The 17758-nt window shown below is 40.8% G+C and overlaps 1 protein-coding gene across 2 annotated transcripts in view; it reads right to left on the reverse strand.

Annotated features, from left to right (window-relative positions):
* Positions 1 to 1822: 1822 nt before the first annotated feature.
* The window catches only part of pdia5 (protein disulfide isomerase family A, member 5), a 77330-nt gene continuing 61394 nt past the window's right edge, over positions 1823 to 17758 (reverse strand). The window contains exons 14-17 of one of the 2 annotated variants that reach the window (XM_026144230.1): positions 17282 to 17412; positions 13676 to 13746; positions 3965 to 4099; positions 1823 to 1932 (exon numbers count right to left, since the gene is read on the reverse strand). In XM_026144230.1, coding sequence (XP_026000015.1) covers positions 1852 to 1932; positions 3965 to 4099; positions 13676 to 13746; positions 17282 to 17412 — 418 coding nt within the window. In that variant the 3' untranslated portion in view covers positions 1823 to 1851. The other variant, XM_026144229.1, reaches the window with a different exon arrangement.

Here is a 17758-nt window from a genome sequence, read left to right on the forward strand (position 1 = left end):
TTTTGCTATCCCTGAGAACCTTATTCATAATGAAAGAAACCAAAGTCTTGAATAATAAAACACAAGTTCAGCTACAGATAAGACTTTAAATATTTATAGAGGCTGAAGCAAGGGAGCTAGAAAAAAAGAAAAAAAGAAATACAAAATTATGGAAGAAAGAAAAAAAAAAACGTATCACAGAAGGTAATGACTCTGGCCCCCGAACTGATGGTGTTATGCTGCGAGAACTGGAAGAGGCTCTGGAGACTTAACAGTTAATTATTCCTTGGGCGTCTCGTGAAGTCATCCGTTTTAAATATGAAGGAAAGCATGGGAGAGCACTATCCAAGCTGACTGAAGCCGAACCATTCCAGGCCGAGGCACTTCAGGTAGACGCGCACTCAGAAGAAGGGAAACGGGAAAGATTTCGGAAAGCCGTCTTTTGCGCTCGACTCCTCTGCGAGTTTCAGTTAAACAGGAAGTAGCAGAAACACCAGTGATGAAACAGATTGGTTACAGACAAACGCACACAAAAAAACTGAATGCCCAAAGTGTAAATCAGAGGTCTGAGATATTCCAGTAGAGTGTGAATACAGAGGGGATTTGTGGGATATTGAGCGGAATCTGTGATTACTTCAGTGGACGGAGGTAAGACTCATGTTTTGGATGTTTGTTGATCACATAGACTATTCAGACACCAGATGTGAGCATCTCCCATGCTTCTGTCAATGAACTCTCCCATTATTAACAATTAATGAAGGAGCAAGAGGTAAAGTCACTCCAGCTGTGAATGATAAGATTAATAATAAGATTTGGAAAAGTATGAACTGTGAAACTCTGAAGGGCAGCTTGCAGTAATATTTGGCATTTCATGTTCTGTTGTGTTCCCTCCCCCCCACCCTCATTCTCCTTTACTTGGTCATTTCATGAGAGAGTTACAAGGGCACCAGGCCTCTGAATCTCTTCCACTTATTATATTTCTGCAATTCCAGACATTTTATATTTTTACATCTGTAAGGCCACAGTTTGGGGGCAAACAAAAACTCCTTTCTAAAAGCAAAAATCAATCATGATAGTGCACACCCACACAGAATACTGATCCTTTAGCTGTGATTTCACCAATTTAACAAACCTACACTACTCACTGGAGCACCTCACATTTCACTGTACAAGCTTTAGGTTCTTTTCTTTCTTTTTTTTTTTTAGTGGTGGTGTTAAAATGCCGTTACTTTCCAAATGATGTGAAAAAATAATCAATATTTCAAATTGTTCTGCAGACGTGAAGGTTCTGTACAACAACAAGAACAAGAAGAACAAAAAAAAAAAAAAAAAGCTAAAAAACCCCCCAAATCACTGAAACCAAAAGGTGTATGTCAATAATCAGCATTTGTCTCTTTTAGAGACAGAACAGGGTTGATGGGGCTGGATTAGGACCCATTGGGACAGTGCAACCTCCACCGTTAGATACTGATGCCCACCACCGGTCCACCACCATGGTGGTCTGACAGTCACACAAACCCCTGCAGAGCTAAGCATGGGGCAGTATTGCATAGATACAGTATAGGGTGTAGCTTTTCACATATTCAGTCACAGTGGTTGGGCAAAAACAAGAAAACCTTTTCTTTTTTTCCTCGTCTGTGTATTTTCTTCCCATCAGAACATCCGTGAAAAACACGAGTCTCAAGTGGTTGGTCTGACAGCAAGTACTCTGGTATTATTACAAACGGAGTCACCACGGTATAAAAAAATAGCCTTTCGCTGAGGTTGTCGAGTCTCCCCCGTCAGTGCTGAAAGGGCCCTTTGCCAGGCTCAAGGGTCACAGTGCATTGCCCCCCCACCCCACGCCGCCCCCCCACTCCCCGCATGCTTCTCTCAGAGCTCCTCCTTCCGCTTGACAACCTTCTCCTGGTCGCGTCCTCTTAAGCTGCGCATGAAACCCGTGAAGCCTGCCTCCTGTGAAGACAAGGAAAGTAACAATCACCACAGCATATTTCTCAACTTGAAGCAAGTTCTCAGGCAGTCCTGTGGATAAACCTCATCTTCACCTGATGGTGCTGAGGGGGAGGACAAAATGTAAATACCGCCACTGTGCTTGAGGTCAGGCTGCACAGTGTTTTCTGCTGCTGCCCGCAGATAATTCTCCACGTACGGTTGAGTTGAGCTGGACTGAGCTCTGAACCATTTGATGCTATAAATAATTCAGTTGACACATGATTTCAGGCCAAGAATGGCAGTCTGTCCACAGGCAGGGGGAGGGAGGCAAGGTGTGGAAAAAGTAAAGCCAACCCACCCCCCCGTCACTGAACAACATCTCGGAGGTCGTTTCTGAGTTTCTGACACAGGGAGAAGAACTGCAACAGCTGGAGTGAAGAAATAACAGCATTAATGATGCATCTTTTTCTCCTCTACTTTCAATCCTGTTCTAATTTCTGAACCAGCTGAACTATCTAAATCACGCATCTCAAACACAAGGCCTGAGGGTCAGAATCGACTCGGCAGACTCCAATCCAGCCGACCAGACGTCTGTGAGAAATGCAAAGTGAGCGAGTGAACAGATTTTTATTTCAAGATTAACAGCTTTTCCTATTGATACCCCCATCCCTTCTTTACATACTACACCAAAGTAATTAAGTAGTGGATAAACAATTCAATGACCATCTGCTATAGAAATGTCAGTTTTTAGACATCGAGTCCAAAAGAAAAAAAAATGGATATTTTCTATAAATTGTACTTTGACCTTATCTCCAGTTTTATGCATTTATCATGTAAATATGTTATTATCTAGTGTCACTGTTCCAGCTTGCTTAACATTAACGTGGGCTGCATGTGGTCCACAATGTAAAATTCGACATCCCTGATCTAAACGCAGTCTCAGAAATAGTTTGTGATCTGAGATTTTCTATATTTCTGCACACATGTGAACCTAATACATAACCTCAGTAAACACATCACTTTGAGAAGGAGATAAACAGAATCTAAGTTGGTCACTTAAGTTAAAATGTTAGATTTGGTCATTTACATATTGAGAATAATCATCTAATATTAAATGTATGTGACCTCTAGGATTAATCTGAATGGGATATTCGGGTGTTTTCTATCGATGGGATGACGAGGATTACAAATCAACCATGACTGAGATTTGAGTCGGGTGTGTTTTTATTTAAAGAGCGCTCGTTATGACACGTTTGAGGACACAAATCAAGAATAAAGGAGATTTCTGAAGACCTCAGAAAGCAGTTGTTAATACGCGTGATGGTGGAAAAGATTACAGAACCATCTCTAAAGAGTTACGGCACACAACAAAATTGTTGCCCTTCTTTTAAGAACAGTAGGGCAATAAATAAGAGTAAAAGTAAGGTGTGAGACAGGGAACAGCTTTTCTAACATTTGCTAATGTTAATCCTCCTGAATCCACTATGGAGGGATTCAGCATGAGAACTCGATCCCAACTGCAAACACTGTGGGGATGGGAACATTATGGATTGGGCCTGTTTAGCCGCATCTGGGCCAGGACAGCTCATCATCATTGATGGAGCAATCGATTCTGAAAATTATCAGCAGATTCTAAGGAGAAACGTCAGGACGTGCGACACGCACACTGATAGCATCTTGGGATGACGAAGCCAAAGTCCTGACTCAGGCCAACAGAAATGCTGAGGGATCCGAGGCACGTAGCTCATCCAACAGTTTAATGCATTCTGCATGAAAGAATAAATTCCTTCAAGATGGTGTGCAGGACAGATGGACGGTAATCATCTGCTGTTGTAACAAATGCTTCTCATCTATCTCTCAGGACATCTGTGGAATATGATATTTTAGCACATATTAAAAAACAAAGTTCACAACCTTCCCCATCCAACTGTAATCCACACAATTGTTGGCGGTTATTGGTTTCTCTGATAATTGGGTACTTTTTCCCCCCCTATGCAGATCATCACTGAACGTTCATTCACTGCAACATCATAAACCGCCTCCAATCACTTACCCCTCGATCTCCATTGTACTTCTCCACAAACTTGCCATAGTTGTAGTAGTTGAATGTTGGGTAGCCCTCCACCCCTTCCTGCTTGCAAAGCTCGTGGTTCTGTCCTTTAGTGCAGTCCACAGCTGCGTACACGATCTGAAACAGGCAATTGCGCATTCACTTTCAGTGCGCATAATAAAACATGCTTTAAATTCACAAGATTTTAAAGGCGCTTGGCACCCTGCCGTATTCAGATGAGGCGCTCGGGACTGTGCCTTAATTAGATGAGTGTGTAAATAATCTGAAAATATTATTTTTTTGTCGTAAAAAGTTTTCTCCAACTAACAGACCCATTTCACAGCACCCATTCTGACATAAAATAGCAAGGAAACACAGACGTGACCAATCACATTAACTGAGGCTCCGTGCTTATATACAACGGAGGCTTCATTAATTTGATTTGTAACACCTGATTCTTCTTTCTATTTTCTGTCAAACGGCTGCTGTGTAATAAGCTTGTTAAATAAACTTCCTACCGAGACATAATTAGTACATTAAGAATACATAAACTTCTCAGAAAATCTCCTTTTGAGCTACATTCGAGGAAACTTTACTGTAGTATGAATTTCAAAAACTGCAGTCATTATCTTTAATAGTTAATAGGTTTAACGCAGACATTCATTAAACAGTCAAGGTAGTTTATGTGTTACTTCTATTATTCCTGGTGCATTCTTCCCATTTATTGTTATTTTATTATCACTATGACAATTATTTGAATTCGCACGATGCATTTCCATTTTATGGCCAGTTAGCTTTTGTTTCAGTGGATCTTAAGAACTCGGTATATTTTCAGATGAAACAAACTTTATCACAAGTCTGTACATTGCTACTATTAAAAAGGTGAAGAATATTACAGGAATGCAAATGAGGACACAGCTACAGCACTACTGTGCCAACTCTCATTTCTTTGTATTTGCTAGGAAAATAAGGAAACAGGTGAAGCAATTTATTGAGACGTGTGTAAACATAAACAGATTGAAGAAAAACTGATTCTGTACAGTTCTAATGAGCTTGACGGTCAGTATTTGATATGCTCCCCTTTATTCTTCAACACAGCCTGTTGACCTGCATATTGATAATAATTTGAACCAATAATTTCAAATTTGATTTATCACTCCATAAGATGTGTTACTTCTGATTTTCAGTCCAGTTCTCGTGTAATTTGCCACACCTCAACCTTTTCTCCCCATTTCCCTTTCTTATAAATGGCTTCTTGAGAGCTAAACTTCCACTGAGACCATTTCTGACAAGGGTTCAAGTGAGCAGTGGATGCATCTCTCAAGTCCCGTGTCAGGTCTTTGCTGGATTTCCCCCCCTGCCAGCCATCCAGCTATCCACACATCTTACTCAGGGGTGTGGGTGAGCTGGAACCTACCCCAGCTGTCAAAGGGCGACAGATCACCCATCTATCGTAGGGCTAACAGAAAGAAATACCAATATGTCTTTGGACTGGGAGGAAAGTTTACCTGGAGAAAACCCATACCAGCATGGGGAGAACATGTAAACTTCACACAGAAAGGCCCCAGCCAACCACTTCACTTCATGACGGCTTTGTCAGTTTTCTTAAGGACACACTGCACAACATGCTGAAATACACCAGATTTTTACCTGATAGCCTTTTGAGATTCCCCTTGTTGAAAATACTATTTTATGTCTATCAAACTGTGTTATCTTTGGCATTCTTCTTAGTTTCAGCTAATGAAATAGAAACAAAATTACCACAGGCTGATAGTAACAGAGTGCCAAAAGATACAATGTATGTAAAACATTGTATAAGGTGTAATGTACAGATGTAATGTAGACAAACACTGGTTAGGTTCATTTTTGTGTTTCATTGATTCATAGGTCAGATTTAAGAAAAACAATCCTCTGAAAATGGTCAAGTTCAAGAACTCGTCTGAAAATAAGTGAAAAAGCAGCCAATGTCTAAATAAAAACTTTGAAAGACCTACTGCTCAAGACTACTTTAAAAATATCAAGACGGTCTGGCTGCTTGGAAGCAAAATACAAAGAAATGAGGGACGGATTAAGACTTTTACACAACATTATATTTTGAGGTGCTTGGGACATGCACAAGACTCAACACGGTCCCCATTTCTTAAATTATGACCACTAAATGATGGTTTCAAGCTATAACTACAGATAAGTTTGGCAAAGGCATGGCATAATGTAAAATGTAATGTAATGTAAGAGTCGTGCCATTATCTGTGAAAATGCTTAGCATTAGCATGCTAAGCTAATTAGCATGGCAATAGTTCAGTACCTGCCAAAAACACATTTTGTGATCTTTCTTTTTTTTTCAGCTCATCCTTGAGTTGACATTGACAAGATCATCATATTCACAAGAAGGGAAGGGCCATGAGGGTCCTGACCTTTAAGCACAATAATGTATCACATTCATGGTGATGGCTGGCTGGCTGGCTGGATTGGGGGGGGGCATTGAGAAAACATAATGCCTTAGGCTACAGCTGTCACCGGGATGGAGGCATAAAAGTGACTTACGCATTGGTCTGTTTCTGTGGGTGGTGCAAAAAAAAAAAAAAAAAAAAAAAAAGCCCCCCAACAACAATCAGCGAGCATAAAAACAACAAGCGAGATTTATGTTGCGTGGCTGTTGCATCGATTAGTGACAAGCTGTCCCAATGAGGCGTAAATGCTGCCTCACTGATACATGGCTCACTTAGCATGTCCTTTTGGACAGCAGAAATGTCACCCTCTCTCAGGGTGCTGAGTGCTCCACATTGAACTTGTCACCATCAAGTAATCGCTCGCTGTCTATCTGTCTGCCCGAGCCAAACGTGGAAATGACAGACATGCTGCGGAAGGAGAAATATTTGACACTTATGCCGCACCGCAAACGACTCGAAAACTTTCTTGTCCTAATTACAAGACACATGCACCTTGTTTTGTATGCAAATATAAATACTCAAGTGACAGAAAATCTGCATAATTGCCAACAAATCGCTAAAATGGGTACAATGCAGCAGAATGTCGACTTCATCTGCATCACCAGAATAGACACGGGCAAACAAAAAAGCGAAGATAGGGAGCAAATGGAGCGCATATGAGACAAGAGAGAGCCTATAAAGGGATATTCTTCTCTGGTCTGTTAATCAAGTGTATTAAGCTGTTCTTCACTGTGCTCCCACAACAAGAGTATTTCATGGACTTGCAAGCTGTGCATATTCAGCAAGAGTGAGGTGCATCACCTTTGGAAAGGCACAATAGTCAACAGAAATTAAGGTGAAACCACCAAAAATTACCCTCTTCTTTGTATACCTGGGCAATTTACCACAAGATCTTGAGCACTACGTGTTTTTCTTTTTTTAATTGTGAAATCTTTAACCACCTTTAAGTTAGGGCAATTTGAGATACATAGAGTGTGCTTTAAGCAGCAGCAGCATTAGAGATGGCACTGTAGCTGCAATGAGGGGTATAATGTAACTACAGGCTCCCTCCAAATGCTCATCCCTGTGCAATCAATCAGAGTTGCCGTGAATTGACAGGAGAAAATGAAGTCGTAGAGCTGTTGTTCTTCAAAAGGTCCTCAGCCAATTCCGTTATTGATTCATCTTCAAGTGACAGAGGACCCCACATCATATTATTGGCTGGATAGTGAAATTTTAGGGGGCAGCATATTACCATTTGGCCTCGTATCTCTACCAGCGTCAAACCGAGGAACAAAGAGGTACAGCTACACTCAGAGCTACCTCTGTTCTAACAACAAAGTACCTGTGCTTGTAATATCTAACATGGATCTGCATACGCTGGACTGAAACCACCTCGAGGAATACATTAGCTCATATTAAAGAGTGACACAGCACTGAAGGGGTTACTATAACACACCACGTCTTTGATTTATTGTAGCTGCAACACAAGCATCAACTGAGTAATGGGGACTGGCAATAGCACTTTTATTTACATTGTACATTTTATTACACGTAAACTCAGTATGATTAAGATAAAATATAAAAACATAAACACCTATAAAAGGTCTTCTCTGCCTTATGGTAATAAAAAACAAATTTTACAAAGAACTAATATACAAGTTACTACAGCTGTGCACACACTGGAGGAGATTTGCAGTGACGTGGCAGCTACAGACCACAGACTGTATGACTTCAATGAGGAGTGACTGAAGGGACTACCAATGAGAGTGAAGAATATTGTTCATTGACATATGAACGTTCAAAATACATGAAAAGCTGAAAGGTGTGTTGGGTTAACTAAATATTGTGTAAAGTACAAATCACAGTGATTCAGTGGTCATTAAAATGTGCTTGGAATTTGCAAACCATCACATAAATCCTGACACATTGCTCTCCCCTACATAAGCTGACTTAAATGGTAAATGGTAAATGGCCTGCATTTGTATAGCGCTTTTCTAGTCCATAGGACCCCAAAGCGCTTTACACTACATTCAGTCATCCACACATTCACACACAATTGGTTAAAGGTATCTCTATGGAAGCCAATTTCGACTTATTAACTCGAAATTTCAAGTTAGCGCTGCCAATCTGTAATCTACGGGAATGACGTCATTTCCTTGTTACCCGGAAGCTGAAGCCCTCAGCTACAAATGCTACAGCTAAGCTACCAGTATTACATCCAGTCATGAATGCACAAATTGCTGATTATTTTCAGCGTGACTTCACAAATGATGAAATCCTTGTGTTATTAGCTAAATCAATCACATATCAGCAAATGTACTCTCGAAAGCGCCAATTTCTTGCGATCTGGTTTTGAGTGTGCATTCTCCTGCGCCATATCCTTCCGGATAATAAGAAATTTCGAGTTATTGATACTTTTTTTTAGTGATGGAAACAGGCTTTCATAGGTATCAGTATCAGCAATTCTCCTGTATTTACTTCTGACTGGGTTATAGACTAATAATAAGCAGGAAACTAGTGAATTAACATAGCAAGAGAACAAGGCATTGAACTTAACAAAGTGTTCAAAAGATGAAACAAATTTCCTGCAGATAAATACAGAAAAACACAAAAGCCAAACTCATTCCCCGTTGTTGCTCGAGCATTGCATCACATCTCCACACATTACCACCACCTGTTGGTGACTGAAAGAGGTTGACATCATTGGTAGTTTGTGTAGATTGGAGCATATACAGCTCCTCATTGATGTGCGCAGAACCCCTAACAGGGAGCCATGCATACAAAAACAACTGCAAAGCGCCAGCAGAGGTCAAAAGCTCCACGGGGAAATCTTGATTTCTGCAGCGCTGTGGTCAAGACGAACCAGTGTGCTTCTCTATGATTTTACCAGTACAGTAGCAGCCACAGGGTAGGTTATATTAAGCAAATCCTTAAATTCCCTAATGAAACTGTGTTCTCATCGCAGTGCTGTTCCAGCCCATGTGCACCTTTAACGCTGGTATTGATTGGAATTTGGAGAAAAGACAGAACAGCATGGAACAAACCCTGTACACGGCTCCCATGCTGATATACAGCAGAATGTGGAGTTTTAATTGTTTGTGTCTTCAAAGCTTGCAGCTAAGCCCGTGTTAGTCTTTGGTAAATGAGGCAAGGGCAGTTAATAGACTGTGATCAACACCGGTCTGGCATAATACACTGGGGCTTGTCTTGATAAACAGAGAGAACTGCCAAGTAAACACAAGTACCCACTATGCAGATTTAGTCCTGTTCAAACAAAACTTCAAATCTCCTCTGGCCACTGGGGGAACGACAAGAGGGAAATACATCTTAAAACTGTGCATCTGTGTGACTTCCACACGAATGCAGGTCCCCTGATTATGCAGCTTGTGCTACTTTCATCATAACCTCGAAACTCAAGGTATGGTTTAAAGCAACTTAAAGTGGATTTGTTATGTTCATATCCTGCTTTGCTAAATCAGTCTTCCAATGGACCTGAGTGCAGCTCCAACTGTCTCAATAATGACACTTCAGTCTCTCTTCTTTGAACTTTAACAAGGTTAGAACCAGCCTATCTTGTGCATAACTTGATTGTAATGAGTAGTTATTCGAATTTCTATTGCCTTCACCTCAGCTTGATGAAGTCAGGCTATTCTTCTCCGCCCTCTGGAATCAACAACATTCCAGCACATTCCAAAGGTGCTCTATTGGAAGATTGGATCTGGTGACTGTGGAGGCCATTTGACGACAACGAACTCAATGTCAGTTCGCAAAACCAGTTTGAGATGACTTGAGCTTTATAACATGGAGCATTGTCCTGCTGGAAGCAGCAATCAGGAGATGGTTTCACTGTGGTCATAGGGGATGGACATGGTCAGAGACAGTGGTAAATTCATATTCAGGGTCCCCAAATGGACAAGAAGCTATCCACCACACTGTTACATCGTTGCACCACCAGCAGCAGCCTGAACTGTTGATGCAAGGCAAAGAGGACTGATGCTTTCAAATTCAAACCATCTGAATGGTGCAGCAGAAACAGACTCATCACACCAAACAACTTTTATCCAGTCTTCTACTGCCGAATTGTAGCCTTTGTTTCCTGTTTTTAGCGGACAGTGGTACTTTGTGTGGTCTTCTGCTGCTCTAGCCTACAAAAAACTTTGGCCTTGGTCTCAACAAGACGTTTTTTAAGTTACTGTGTTGGTGCCACACATGGTGGGTCATGTTCAGAGTTATTTAAATCACCTTTCTGTGGAGATTCTGATTTGAACTTCAGCAGGTTGTTGTGTCTCCATGTCTTTAGAGATTTACATTAACAAGCAGTTTAACAGGTCAGTCTAGTGAGGTGGCTGGTGAGTGTATATGACAGAAAATAAGAAAAAGCGTGAAGGATCTGCTTTAAGGTTGTGGTCCCAAATACTGAGTCTCATAGTACATTTCTGGCTGTTGCGAAAGTCTTGCTTAAAATATAAAGTAAATATTGTAGTATGTGGTCAGGTTATCAATGTTGTGTGTTTCTTGATGGAAAATGTAAGAATCGTTGTTACCTTACAAGATAAAATCTTACAAGGTGCAAACAAAAAGTTACTGGAATTGAAAAGTAAATGCAAGAGTCTTAAAGTGAGGGATCTGAAAACAGCAGCAGACCTCGAAGCAGTTGGGCTAAAGAAGCAGAAAACCTTCTGCATGTAATCTGCCAAGCAACTGCAGATGTAAATGAGCTTCTAGCTAACTCTGATACAATGCATCAAATGGTAACATTTATGTTATTATACATGATCCTTTTTTCAAAAAAATAAACTCAATCACTAAAAGCAGCGGAAGTGCAAGAAAAGATTAATTTAAACAGATTTATGGCTAAATTTAAATATACATTTTTAAGGGTTAAATCCATCAACTTTTAAAACCACACAAACCTCTTTTTAAATATTCAGCTCTATTATTTTGGCTTGTCGGGCATTGACCATTCGATCTGACTGAAATTATGGTTATTTATAAATGCACAGATCTACTTCAGTATTTAGAAATGAAGGAAGCGAGTGTGAGTTTCTGCAGAAATGAATAAATGAAATGATGTGTTACAGTTGCAGCTGATATCCAAATTTCCCAAGGAAAAAAAAAAAAAAAGGTTTAAAGCATTTTCATTTTCATCTGTTGAAGATTAATGTTATTGAGAAATGTTACAAAGAATTGCCTCAGAAAAATAGATGGCTAAGTTGCTGAGGACACCATCTGACATTGATTTAGAAAAATTCCAAACAACTGAGACAGCAACACGGTCCGAGAAATACTGGAACAACAGCTATTCAGCATTAAGCATTTTGATGAGACTTCACAAATGATAAGGCAGCAATTAGATGGGTTTTTTTTGTCACTTCAATCTGATACTTTAGCTTCGAGCGCTGCCTGACACGTGTCCAAAATTCCTGCATGTTTGAAAGGGAGAGAGAGCAAGAGAGTGAGTCACACAGTTGTGGTTTAAGAGGTTTGGAAATAAGCCCTGCAGTCAGAGGGTATTAACAGAAATGAGCAAGAGTGGGAGGGTGTCAGGACATGAGTCCCTGAGGGTAAGTAACGAGAGGGAGTGGGGATGATGGAGGATGAGCGTGAGTGTGTCCTGTTGCCACTACATGAACCTCCATTAACCTCCAAACCCCAAGCCTGCAGAAAATTTGATGCAACAGTGTGGTGCTTCATCTAAATGGTCAAACTGGAGTGGACTGGAGTGGAGTGGAGACACTGAACCCTAAGTTACAGCTCCTCTGCTACTGTTCTGAGTGCGCTTGTCAAACACTATGTAAAAACCAACTAAGGTCAAAAGCCTTCTATAGGTGGAAGCCAATTACCAGTTATTCCTGTGTGAGACATGAAAACAATTATTAGGAATGGGGCGAGAGGACTTTCAGCGCTTTGGGGTCCTTAGGGACTAGTAAAAGCGCTATTCAAATACAGGCCATTTACCATTTTAAAGATGTGAATTCTCAAGTTAACGACAATCGAAAGACTTTCTGATAACTTTGCATCAAATATGCAAATGCATTTACTCTGCAAATGCTCGTTCTTTTGTTTTTATAACTAACACCTTTCAAGCTGTAAGAAAATACAAAAAAAGCATCTGTGAAGACTACAGAGGATAAATTAATGTGAATCATGATGATGTCTGAACATTTCAAACATATTCAGATCTTTAAAGTGCAACTTATGTGGTCCACTTTGGAAAAGAATTCCCAAAATGTGACATATCCCCCCCTCCCCTCCCGATAATACTTAACAGACACTTTAGTAGGCACACCGTTGTAGAGCCAGGTGGGATCAGGTTTCATTATCATGTTCAAGTAACTGATTTCAGATGATTTGAGATTTCAGAAAATGCGTGCACTGCGCACATAGACAGATAGATATGATCAGCAACAACACTCAGGCAGGCTGTGGCATTTGAACAAAGCTCAGCTGGTACTATGTGGCCAAAGGTTTGCAAGGAAAATATCCCATCTGCTTCAAGGTTCAACCAGCTTATCTGACACCAACAACCATGCCACATTCAGAGTCACCTAAATAACCCTCTTTCTCCTCTCTGACGCTTGTTTTACATTTGGTGATTAAATATTTGCATTAATGAGCAGCTGAGCAGGTGTACCTAATGAAGTGGCTGGTGAGTGGATATATTGTGTATGTCCAGGGAACGCTTAACACAAACACAATAAATGAAAGAAAGAAAGAAATCATTTCTAACCTAAAGATGGAAAATACAAGCAAACAAACAAGATCTTAATAATTTCACAGTGATAAGCTTTGAGCCTGAGTGTAACTGAATAGAACCTGGAAGAAATTAGATCTAGTAATGACTACAGCCTGTCACGAAAGACTGTAATAAAGCAGACACACAGGATTACGGCCTGTCAAGACCACGGTGGAAATACGTTATGTCATTTGTAATATTTTGTTTCTGCAACATCAGGTCCCTTGTTGGTCTAAATCTGCGTCTTTTGTTCCATTACTTTTAAAATAACTATTTTATTTGTTGTGAAAGACACGATACAGCAAAACAAGATAAAAAAGCAGCTAGAATTTGTTTTATTTGTCTTTTTTAACTTTAGCCTGAACACTGCGCGGAAAGGTTTCAAATCAATATTTATTCAAATCAATACCGATCTTCTAACTGTGAGCCGATTACCTAAAACCGTGATGTTTACTGTAAGCACAGCTCCAGTTAGAGGCATCTTTGCGCCGCCATCAGAGCCAGTAATCACATATCTAAGTGAGTATGTGAAAAAGCAACACGAACCTTGCGATCCTCTTTGAAGAGCTCTGCTGCGGTGGTGAAGTGGGGGACAGCGTTTTTACAGTGTGGACACCCTGGAAAAGAACAAGCAGATGGGCTGTTATCACAACTATATCTATTATCATCATACATTTGCACCGCAAAACCGAGCTTCATGCCCTAAACGGAGAATTATACCGAAAGACGACACAGAACACATGCAAGTATATACTGCCGGTTACTAACAAGGTCACTTTTATATTATGAGAGACTGTAGATCTATTTATTGGCATCATAAACGCTACCTCCCCGACTCTGTACTCCAACAGCACTCCATATACAGTATGCCAATACCTACAGAGCACATTTATAGACAGCTCTTTTGTTTTCTGTAGGTGGAGGCACGATGATTAACTGTCCACAGAGCTGACCAGGAGGAGGAAGCCTTTCCAACTCTAGCTGCAGTGCATTAATAAAAGAGTGATGACTTTTTGTACTGGGAGACTGTTTGCTGTTCTGACAACTTTTCTTCTCAGTTTCTGCTGAAATGTGACGTTTTCTTAGACCTGCTCATTTGCTTTAATCTTTTGTTGATAATGTCAAGTATGCAGTCCTTCTTCTGTTAATTAAAAACAACCCTTTGCCCCTTTTGGAAATAAGAAAAGGCAAGGATACCCCTTGTGGTGACAAATAAATTGCCCATGAAGAAGAAAGCAGCTTGGCAGTGGGTGACTAGCAAGACACTTTCATGTGCCGAGTTAGGGTTAAAAGCTAATTAAACCCTGAAGCATAATGAACAATATGCTTAAAAGAATTTGTTACTTTTTGAAGGTCTACATAAGGCTGTGGCAGTTGTCCAATCGACTCTCCAGAGCAAATTCTGATGGTACGTTTGGGACATGAGTTGTCGGCCAACTGCGGATACAGTCCCTACACCCGGCTGAATGATCAGGAGATATTACGGTTAGCTAAACATCTGAGTCATCTAACTCAATAAATGGATTTTCAGTCACTGAAAAATGATGGGAGAACCTGCTTGAACATGCTTTCCCCCAAGGCCATGAATCTTTTGCTGCAACAGTTTTCTGGTTTCAGGCTTTTCATTACAAATATTTGCAAGGGGCTGCAGGGGATGTTTCTCCAATTTGGCCACAAAACTAGAGGCCAGAGAAGGATTTTAGGTAACAAGGCCCGATGGTGTTCCATTTCTTTTCAAAGGTGCTGGACAGGGATAAGATGCTCTTTTAGACAAAAGCAGCAAAGGCCTTTTTCCCCCATGGATGTCACTTGTGTTCAGGTCACAGACTGTATTTCAAAGATGGACGTAGGCGCCATTAGGAAAGCCCTTCTATTAAGGCGTGTAATTTACAAAATAAACATTTTTCTTAATAAATACAATTTCAAAGTAATGACTTAAATTTGAACTTTAAACTCACCCAAAACTATTTGAACTCATCAAATGAACCCGAGGCTCATTTTTCTACAGACTTCTCTATAACTCAGACTTCTTTTGTACCCATGCTTACGATTAGAAAAAATATACAGTACAATAATGTGCAAAAGTCTTGAGCTATCATTTTGTTTTTGTCTTTTGCTTTCAATGAACCAGACTCGCCGGCCGCTTTTTTCAGTCCAGTCAATTTCCACTTTCACAATGGCTTCACTTTTCAGAGCTAGAAGCCAAGTCCATCCTTTATATACAGTTTGATTATTGTCATAATGCAGAAGGAAATCTATCTGGCAAACTGACATCACAAGTGGGAAGAAGAAAATAAAATATCACTATAAGCTGCACTATTAAGATTTCTTTCACAGGCTGCAAGTGGACATATCTGACTACGTATGTCCACAGGCATCATAGACACAAACACACACACACACACACACACACACACACGCGCACGCACACATAACTCTCTCTCAATTCGATTATATGTCAACTGTGCAAGTACACATTTGCCAACCCTTTCAGAGCAGTCTCCCTAAGAGAGCATTCAGCACCGCTCACAACCCATTTCCTGCTGAATTACCCTTTTAGCTGCAACATTAAATGGCCTTTAAACCTGTAAATGTCCTGTCGCAATTTTGAAACTGGTGTATCAAAAATACAATCGTTGTCCGCGTCTTTCCCTCACAGAAGGAAACAGGAGGCTGATCAGGCAGCTCCCTGGTGCAGCTTAGAGACTGCCTTAAATTAGCAGTTAAACTGAAGAAAGGAACGGGGTTTTGCTCTGCATGGCAAGTACAGGAATTTTTCAGCCTTTATATTTTACTGTACCTTCGGTCATCAAAAAACAGGTAAAAAATGACTTTGAGTTGATAATGATTCCTGCAGTTCTCATTTCTTGACTGTACCTGCACATTTAAACTCCTCTTTCTCATAATTACCATCGCAGACAGAGTGAATCTGAGTGAAATCGAGGGTTGATGAATGCAAAGTAACCGCCCTGTGGATGCGCTGTAACAGCCTGGATTTGAATATCTCCCCTTAGTTCGATGAATCGTGGAAAGTACGGAAGGAAAAAAAAAAAAAAAAAAGAACATTAAACGCGCCAAAGTGTTATGTCTCAAACTGGCCGATCAACAGTATACAGCGGGCCAACAAATGGGTATTCAGTGAATCAGAAAATGCTTTAATTTAACACAGAACGCATGCGAAAGGAGACAAAGATGATGTTCCAGCATTTAATTTTAGTTTAGGGTTCAATTATGCAGATTTGAGGCTAAAGGATAATAGCCCAAGCCTCTGCTAAAATTATATCGATTGTTCTGTCTGAAGCGTTTCCAGCCTTGATGTTTTAGAAAGCAGCTGTATCTCATCAAATGCTCCATTAGCACAAGCTCCTTCACTAATAAGACACTAGCGAGCAAGGTGCAGATGGGGCGGACGAGTTGGGAGGGCGGCAGGTTGACGCGGCCTGATGTACATCTGGAGCATCTCTTTGTAGAGGGAAGCACCAAAGGGCCCAGAAGAGGAAGCAGCCTGACTGCTGTGCCCTGTCGCATGCTTTGAAGCCCTCATCAGAAACAAAGGGCAGAAAAAGGGCCAAAAAAACCTCCCTAACAGGGACAGAGGTGCATGTGTGAGTCTGTGTGTATTGATAATTAGCCTTCCTAATCTGTATTCCTCCTGTGTTTTGCATGAGGACACATATGAAGCGTGTCGAAAACAGAGATTTCTGCCTTTTCTTTCATGGAAGTCCAGTCACTAATCTGTTGTTTGTCTGTTTCTCAGGGCTGAAAATATAAAAAGGTGGAAAAGTGATTTGTTCATATTTCTTTTAGTAATATGACTCAGTCTCCCTGTGGCTTAGGTGTGGCTTTTTTATATACTGCCCAATGACGAGGTTTGGCAAGAAGCTCAGAGTTACGTATGCACGCTGGTTGAAGTCCAGGCTACGATCGCACAGAGTTCAAGAGGACGAAGCTGCGATCGCACGCGGCTGCGACAGCTTCACAGACGTTTGATATTTTCATCACAACAGCCCGAGCAGATGAAATACAAGAGCTTGCGAAAGCTGCCAGTTACAGATGAGGCTTTCAGCCATTCCAGATGTTTGTGTAAGAGCTTCCTTCTGATTTTGTTCGCAGATGCTGAAAGGAGTTGATTTTAGTATTAAAGACACTTACAGGGAGCGTAGAACATGACCAGAGCGTGCTTTTTCTTCTTCAGAGCCTCTCGGAAATCCTCCGACCCAAGATGGCTGACGCTGGAGGGTTTCTCCTCCCAAGACTGCTCCGGTGGAGGAGGCGCCTGTGGACTGCGGGGGATGAAATAAAGTGAAAATATTACGTGCACTCCAGGGAAGGGGAAATTGCCTCAGATTTACTGTAGAAAAGGTAACATAAATACAGTTTCTACCAAGATTTTGTCTTTATTTTGTGGGCCAAGGAATAAATGAATAAAAGCTTACTATGTAACTACCGGTGATATAATGGAACTCACACTGAGTCACACTTTATGTCAGCCTGATATAAAATTATGTCTGCTGACCTGTGATTGCAGACTATGACTTTATGGAGCCTGCAGATGCCACAGCTGGACTGATGTCATTGCAAGTCCATTACTTTTTGACCCTTTCCAAAGATTATTCTCACACAGTGGGA

The sequence above is a fragment of the Astatotilapia calliptera genome, chromosome 16, assembly GCF_900246225.1.
Source record: "Astatotilapia calliptera chromosome 16, fAstCal1.2, whole genome shotgun sequence".
In the NCBI taxonomy this organism is placed as follows: Eukaryota; Metazoa; Chordata; class Actinopteri; order Cichliformes; family Cichlidae; genus Astatotilapia; species Astatotilapia calliptera.